This window comes from Artibeus jamaicensis, unplaced genomic scaffold, assembly GCF_021234435.1.
Source record: "Artibeus jamaicensis isolate MK-2021 breed Jamaican fruit bat unplaced genomic scaffold, CSHL_Jam_final contig_387, whole genome shotgun sequence".
Classification (NCBI taxonomy): Eukaryota; Metazoa; Chordata; class Mammalia; order Chiroptera; family Phyllostomidae; genus Artibeus; species Artibeus jamaicensis.
Window position 1 is genome coordinate 32,638,868 of NW_026521812.1, and position 8,509 is coordinate 32,647,376.

General features: G+C 41.2%; 1 protein-coding gene across 3 annotated transcripts in view; it reads right to left on the reverse strand.

Moving 5' to 3' along the window:
* The window catches only part of FHL5 (four and a half LIM domains 5), a 32,237-nt gene extending 25,511 nt beyond the window's left edge, over positions 1-6,726 (reverse strand). For 2 of the 3 annotated variants that reach the window (XM_053664726.1, XM_037144427.2), the window contains exon 1: positions 6,486-6,726. Coding sequence is in view for 1 of the 3 variants with exons in the window: in XM_053664725.1 (XP_053520700.1) it covers positions 4,278-4,316 (39 nt within the window). In the remaining 2 variants the exon portion in view is untranslated. Of the gene's footprint in view, positions 1-4,277; positions 4,359-6,485 lie in introns of those variants that run through there. The other variant, XM_053664725.1, reaches the window with a different exon arrangement.
* Positions 6,727-8,509: the final 1,783 nt, after the last annotated feature.

Here is an 8,509-nt window from a genome sequence, read left to right on the forward strand (position 1 = left end):
AGCTACTTTCTTGACAGTTTAAAATTTGTTAGTGATAGAAGGGGGTCACCAGTTAAAGCATCGCATGGTGATATTTAAAACCGGGTTTAATTTAATTTTTATCTGTTCCTAGTCTCTGAGATTCAGACAAAGCTGATTCTCAGCATCCATCAAAGGACCATGATTCTAGCCAGAGAGCTGTCTTCTCTCGGCAGTTGTGCGTTTAGAGTTTTGGAAAAATAGCATGTTGCTCTCAGGTTGTTTATGCTAATTCAGTGTGTAAAGGAAAGGGAAAAAATCTGTTATCATTCCCCTGGAAACCAAATGTTCACAGCATAAAATGACAAATATTGGTTATGTTTTAGTGTTCTTTTCATTTTCACCTTCAGCATCACTCGGTGTGTGGATTTTTAAGGCAGACGAATGTGCCACACCAACAGGAGCAGAGACATTCCCTGCCCCATTCAGGGCTGTGTCCCTGGAGCAAGTACATATTGAATGAGAGCGAGAAGGAAAAAAGTCAGACGGTTGGTGATAGAATATTAAAGGTTTAGGGCTGAATAGCCACTTCCTTCCCATTTTATAAATGGAGGCCAACCCAAAGTCTTTAAATGACTTGTCTTTGAATCACACTAATTTCTGTGACCCTCATACTCCAAGTTTTTAGCATAGCATTTCAGACCTTCCAACATCTGGTACTGGCTTTGGTCTGGCTCTTTTTTACTTTTAAACCCAACAGTATTGAGCAGCTTGCTCTCTAGACACTGTGCTTTAGTCCTGTTGGTTTCACAAAGAGCATGTGAATGCCAGCTTTCGGCCATCCACGGAACTCATCAGTGAGACCCATTCTCTACCCATAAAAAGGTTCAGTGCTCACACGGAAGAGAGACTCACAAATAATGTCTTTACTCCATCATTCTTCCACCAGATGAAGACCCTGGCTGTAAGTTCTCATGGCCCTTGGTACTTTAAGGTACAGAAAGATTAACCTTGATAATCCTTCTGCTCAACAGTAAGCTTGCAGCAGGACAGATGCTATGTTATCAGCACACTGCCGGTGTCTAGCATATTACTAGCATGTGATGAGCACTGGGTAAATATTGTGGATGGAAGGGAGCAAGGGAAGAAAGGGGAGAGGACATGTGGAAATGCTTGCACCTATACACAGGGCACACTGGCAATGTCAGGACATTTCTAGAAAATTTCAGATAAAGCTTCTTCTGGAGCTGCAGTCTAAAGAAAAGGGAGGGTCCTAAGCAGTAAGGTGTCCACAGACAGCGTGCCAGGGGGTGCAGACCACAGCCAGAGAGCACTGCATTACCACACCTGGAGGGCAGAGTGTCACTCATGTACGGACGATGGAAAGGTCACCCACGAAACAAAATAGTTTTACATGTTGGAGCTTTAAAAACTTAACTACCCATTGCTGTGTTCTTCCTGGCCAACTGAAGAACACATTGTCACACTGTAAAAGTAGGTCTGTGACATGCTGTCAGCTAAAAGTTTCTCTTACTTGGCATTTCAACAATTTACACTGATGACTTAAATTTATAAGAAAGCAGGATTTTTTGAATCAAAGTTCATATGAAATATCGGGAGACCACTTGGTAAAGTGTATGATTGTCTACCACTATGCTGAACACCTGAAACTCATAAAAATAATATTGAATATAAGCTGCAACTGAAAAAAATAAAGAAACTTAAAAAATAATTTAAGAAATATAACTAAGACAAAATTATATGAGAGAACCTCTCATTCCTCCAGATTTCTGCACTTGTCATTTAAAGTTTTTCTCCCTTTTGAAAGTACTGGGATAGAATGTCCCTCCCTGGGGCACACTGATTACTACACTGGAGGAGTGGTGAGTGACCGGGCAGTTGGACCCTCTCAGGGTAATTCGCTCTCACTCCACCTCGCTGTGCTGGGAATCGCTAGTGTATGGGCTCCCTCCAGGGAGGGGGACCCCAACTCTGCCCACCCCTGGAGGGAGCCCACTGAGCCACGGGCCCCACTGAAAAGTGCTTCAGGGGTCCAAGCTCCACCCTGACTGGGAATAAGCTCAATTCAGCCTGGGTGGGGCAGGTTTTAGAAAAAGTTTTGTTTTCTAACCCAGCTTTAACAATGATAAAATTGATGACAACGTGTCTATTCTGCAACTGTCTTAGAACTCTGAAAGGAGGGACACATGATGAAGTGACACTTTCAAAACCACACATGTGTTATAATAAAGGTGGCTTCATTCTTTGGCCTGTTGTACGGTGGAGGCATGTGTAAGAGAGGGGAAGGGAAAAGAAAGAACATAACACATATAAAATCTTTTATTAACCAGGATGTTAAACTATGATTCTGATTGTGCTAGCTTTGTAGTTTAAAAGTTAACAAAAATAAAATGAAGGAATCAATAACATTATTTCTAAGCTCTTGGCTTAGTCAAAAAATAAACAAAACAATAATTATTCTGTTTACCTTAATTGGAATACTTGTTAATTCTAATTTACAATACTTTTGAGGATCTAAGTTGTTACCCATTTTTCTCTAGGTTATAGTTTATAAGATTTTTGGATTTCAGGTATCCATTTCCCAGGTAAAATTTTGATAAGGTATATATACATTTATTTCTATTAACTAGGAGACAGTGTGTGTGTGTGTTTGTAGAGAATGTAGAGGCTAAACCACTCAGGATCTTGACTAGTAATAACAATAACTACCACTTAACAATTACTCTGTTGCAAGTTATTGTAACATCTTTTTTTCTCATGACCAACCTAAAAAGAAGATTCACCATTATGATCCCTTTCTATACAAGGCAAGTGAGACACACAGAGACTAGTGACTTTTCTAACTTCCCAGACTTAGTGAGTGACACAACTGGGATTTCAGCTTTTGCCAATTTGGCCCACAAAGTGTGATCCACGGATCAGGATTATCAGCATTATCTGGGAGCTTGTTAGAAATCTAAGAACTCAGGCACCAACCCAGACCCACAGCATCTTAACAACCAGAGCTGATTTCCAGGCACCTTCAAGTGTGAAGACATCTGCTATAATTCAGTACAGTGCTTCCCTTGAGAGGGAATCTGGACATTATCCTAGGCCAGCGGAGAGTCAGGGAAAAGCTTGAAGAGATTGGCACAGTGAAGTGTTTTTAGATCAATTGTTTTAGGTTAAACCGCTCGGGCTTCACCGTGCAGGATGCAGTGGAGGAGGGCAGTTCTGGAGGTGGGGGACCCGTGAAAGGCCACTCCTAGACAAGTAAAGGGAGAGGGCAGCCTGAAATAGGGTGGTGGCAGTGACAAAGGAGGGGAGTAGGTGAATGTACGTGGTAGCGCTGACAGAACTTAGAGATGCTTTGGGTATATGAAGGAGGGAGGGATAAGGGTTAGTTCACCCCACATTTCTGGCTTGAGCAGCTGGCTGCGTCATGCCATTTACTGTGCAAGAGTATATTTGAGGAAAGTGGGGTGGAGAATAGAAGAAGGAAATAATAAACTTACTGTTAGATTTAAATGATACAATTTGAGAAGATTGTGGGACAGCCAAACATTACTGTTCAGATGGGGCTAAAGAAATGGGGCAGAGAAACCATGTGAATCACTTGGGCATTTGGGAGGGGGTCCTATGGCAAATTCCATGTCACAGTTTTTACCTGGCTTGCCTCTGATGTTCCTCCCTCCCTTCCCAAAGGTATCCACTGGGGGCCAAGCCTGTTCTTGGCAGTCCTGTCCTCAGCAGACAGTTAGATATATAGGTCTGTAATCTAGAAAGTATATTAGCTAGAGATATTTTGGATTCATAAGCACACGGAATCGATGATAAGTGAAATTGGCCAGAGAGAGAAAAGGCGTCTAGAATGTAGGGGAGAAGGAGAGAAATCTGCCAAACAGACTGAGAATGGTGCTCTTGGATGTGCAAGGAAAACCAGGAATTTGACATCATGGAAATCCTGGGTAAATAGTGTTTCAGGAAGGGGAGAGCAGAGAACAGGGTAGACTGCTTTGGAGACAGCAAGCAGAGAGTGAGAAATGTCTGCTGGATTTAGCAGTGTACTAGTAATTGTAACCTCGGTGAGCCATGGAGAAAGCTGCTGGGGACTGAAGCCAGAGTGCAGTGGATGGAGGAGTGCAGGCTGAGGACTTGGAAGCTCTTCAGGGAGTGTAGACAGTTCAAGAGATTCATCTATGAAGCTGGGAATGAGGGTAACCGGAGGAGCTCAATAATAAAGAAGGTTTTCAGGATGGGAAATTTGAACATGTTTAAATGCTGATGGAAGGAGCCCATAAAGAAGGAAAGATCAGCACCTGTGATCCCTGAAGTGGAGGGTAGAAGATAACGGGCATTGTTTAGATCTTCCTTTTAGTGTTCCGGCCCACCAGTGGGTGGGCGCAGGGGTTGGGGAGGATAGCTGGAGAAAGAGGAAGGTCCACTGCAGCCATCCTTCCCGCGGTCCGGGCTCTTCAGGGGCCACACCCTCTCCCCCTACATCCTAAGCCTTGCTTCTACTGAAGGAACTGTTCCACTACTTGAATCTTCCACTGTTCTTTTCATGACACTCTGCCCAGGCAAGAATGACAGTAAAGTTAGCCCCTGCTTTGAAAATTAACACTACATCTTCAGCTAAAATCCTTGCCTAAATTACCCGTCCTCAGGTGAGAAAGTTTAGAGGCAAAGTTTGGACATACTTCCTCCCTACGTCTTTTAAGGACTTGGTGAACCCACCAGCCCCAGGATGTGTCTGAAGCTGAGGTCCATGGCTTCAGGGGGAATAGCGTTTCATATGAGGACCTCAGAGAATACTCAAGGACTGATACGTCATTCAAATTTCTATCCGTAGTGGGCTTTTTTTCTGAGAAGAGGATGTGATTCCATCAGATAAAGGGGGTCTGTGACCCCAAAGACATGGTGTAAGATAAATGCTCAAGCTGATCATTTTGAAGGGATTCAAGATCTTATAGCAGGAAGTTCTCCTCCTCCTTCCCCTCCTCCGCTCACAGCCCTTCCAAGCTAACAAAAAGTAACAAAGAAAAATGATGACAATCCAACAGGGAAAAAACAATTACAAGAACACAGAAATGCAAGATTGTTTAACTGACATCTGACTCAGAGCTTCCCGTGTGAACCCAAGTATTTGGTTTTCAGTTCCGAAGAGATCATGTTTCCTAGATTAAAAACATAAAAAACAAATCCAGGTTTCTCCACGTTCTAGAAAACCATTTCTTTTCAACGTTATAGTAGAAAGTTACTAGGCTTGTCTAAGAAACCTAAATTAATCCAGCTTTACTCAAAGTGTTGTTGGCAAGTAGAATAAAAATGAGAGGTAAACTTGTCAGTGAGGCGATGTTCCATTGAAACACAAACCTGCTGCTCTTGTTTAGGCAGCGCAGTCCCAGAATTGGCAACTAATGATAACATGTGGGAATAAATAGAACCAGTGGAGAAAACAGACATCGGAGTTTACTTTCCCTATCAGGCAATTTGGATTATGGCTTTAGGCATCTATCATAACACATATGTTAAAAACTCTCTTACAGAATACGTATGTTTGCAATGTTTGCGTTATGTTTTATTCCACATACTTTCCAAATAAAAATGCTCGAATTTATTTCTACATGACAGTATTATGGATGTGAAATGACGGCTAAAATGACTTGAGGGTTTTCTTATACTTTATTTATAAGTATTACACATTTTATTAGTGTGCAATACTATTTTTTGTGTAATACTTTTTTTTTTAGTTTTTCACAATCCTGAAACCAAAATTGACAGCTGAGAAGTTGCCTTTTGTTTTCAAATGGATGATGGACACCAAAGAGGGTCTGACTAAAATAGTGGAGGAGAAAGCACAAACATACGGGATGCATGCCTTTGGTTAAGTGATGCTATGTCGCTTTCAAAAAGCAATGCTTTAGACACACACAGTATTGTTATATATCTGTGCAGGCCAGGCGCACAGAGACATTTTAATGTAATCTTAGAACACCTAAGATTAGGATTATACTTTACACCTGCTTCTAAAAAGTAGGCAGATTTTTCTTGGAAATAGTCAAAATCTCATTTAAAATATGTAGATCACTTCAAACTGTGCTCTGGATATATAAGTCCAGCCATAAAACACCCTCAGTGGTAAAGCTAGTCATTCAAATAAATAAGTCCAATGGAACCCCAGAATCCTGCCACCCTTTACGACAATGCAGCTGTGCCCCCAGGAATAAAGACCTTTGCAGAATTCAAGAGAGAGCTCCAAAAAGTTATCTGCACACTATGTTGCTTCCACATGCATGTCATCAAAATGAAAATCTGAAATCGCAGCATATAAAGTTTGATAACTGTCGGCTCAACTGACTTTTAAAAAGTTTCAAAGAAACTTCAAGATCTCGACATATCTTGCCAGTATAAGTTTTCTCTTATGCGGTCACTAGAAAGTTTACAAGAATTTCCTGTACTTAAGAAACCAAAATACCACATGAAAAACACATAGTAAACATTAAGGAAAATAAAGCGAAACTTACTTTTTCTTAAAGCTGCTTCTCCCTGTAATTTAAACAGTTAAAAGGAGACTGTGTGATGATTTTTCCCTCCAACACATTCACAGATCAACTCCGAAGGGACAGAATGAGCCACCAGAGTTATCTGAGGGCCCCTCCAAACTGCCACTTTTTCAACTTTGTACAAGAAAATAGGAGGGTTAGTGGGTTTCCTCCGAGTCTTGTGATGTGCACGTAGCTGACTCCTGCTGGGCTGAAAAAGCATTCCTTGTCACTCTGTGCTTGAAATTACGAGTAACAGATTCCCTGTAGGACATCCTTAAAGGGCAATCCCACCAGGATTAGTATTTGAAATATCTGGATCAGCTCCAAAAAGCTTAAAATACAAACTGCACACACACACTTGAGAAATTCCCACTGCAGAGGCTAAATTAAGGGCACATTTAAAGTTAAAAAATTTCTAAATAGCTTCTAAAAGGCTAATGTATTTTCTGTTTCTTTGATTAATCTGTTGGTTTGTTTTGTTTTCTAGTGACTATCAGAACCCTTCTTTTAGGTTAGAAATGGCTGAACCATAGAGCTTTTCTGTTCTCACCTGCAGTGGTTGGTAGTTTGAGATGAGCCCTTGGTTGTGGCCTCTAGTACTGTCTTCTTGGGAAATCTGGAAACTTCGAGGCTTGGACTTGACTAGAATAACTCTGGGTTGCTGCCTGCTCCACGCACCTGCAGTGTGGACTGAGCATTCCCTGCTTCTGCCTATTTCCCTGTGAGCAGGTAACGATTGTTATGTCATCTCTCCAGCTGTATGATTTCACTTAAGCACAGACTCATCTGGCTTTTTGAAATCTTCAATTCAAAACCTGAAAAATGGCCAGAGATTTCAAGAGTTGAATTTAAAGACATTTTTGAATATTGAACTGATCCAAAAGAGGAATTCTGCGTGGGTCAAATTGATTTCTAAAGTGACAGGTGTTTGTTTGCTCCATCGGAGCCCATTTCTTTGGTTTGTAAGGTGGGGTAAGAAAAGAAAGGTTCTGTCTTAACTCCATTTATTCCCAGACCAAACTGAAACTGCCCTTGTTCTAAGTGCTAAAAGGATGATATATTAATATTTTCTGAGGTCAAACTCAGGTATGTACAATAAAAAATAGAGCTAGCGAAATGCAAAACCAATCAACTCTATGTCTTATTATTCACCTACTTTGGTGACTAAGATATTAAGAAAATAAAAATATGGTGATTAGTAGCAACATACCGAATCAGGAAAGGACACAAGTTCATTCAGTTAGTAATAGATTTTAATCCTCATGATCCTGCTACATGGGCATTATTTTCTCCTTTCATAAGTGAGGAAGTAGAGTCTTGGAGATAAAAATTGAATAAGTCGTCATGCAGTTAAGGGTCTATTGCCCTCTTTGTTTACACCTATGCTCCCTGAGAGCATAATCTACATTCACTGATTCAACTCTGATCCTCGTTTTCTCTTCTCAAGCTATTGCAATCTATCTTCCACTAGAGCCACTTGATAAAAAAAAAAAAGAAGCTTCATAAAGCTCATAAAAGATCTAAATTAGTATCCCAAAGAGCACTGTTTTTTCACCTTAAAAGAAATTTCTCACTTCTGGCTATGTTTATTTTTTTGGAATTTTTTTCTCTTTGCTTCACTAAGTTACACTCTTTTGTTTCCTCCTTGCTCCTTGGTCTGTGGCCCCTCCCCCTTTACTCACCTCCTCCTTCCCCAGAGCTTCATCCTCAGTTCAGAACGCTTCTCCACACACTCTCTGTAGAGAGTGACAACAACTAACGATTATATATTATGACTCTCAACTGGTATCGCTTAGAAGTTTCCAGGTCAGGATCCAACAGGTCATTGTCTATCCATCATCGTTGTTTGATATTCCCAGGCATTTCAAACTCGGTCCCACATGAGTCTCTGCATCTCTTCCCCACTCCCGACCAGTCAGTCTGCTGTATTTGCCACATAGGGGCATGGTACAGTCACTCATCATCTTAGACTCCCCCCTTTCCTCACTACCTCTGCCATCCTC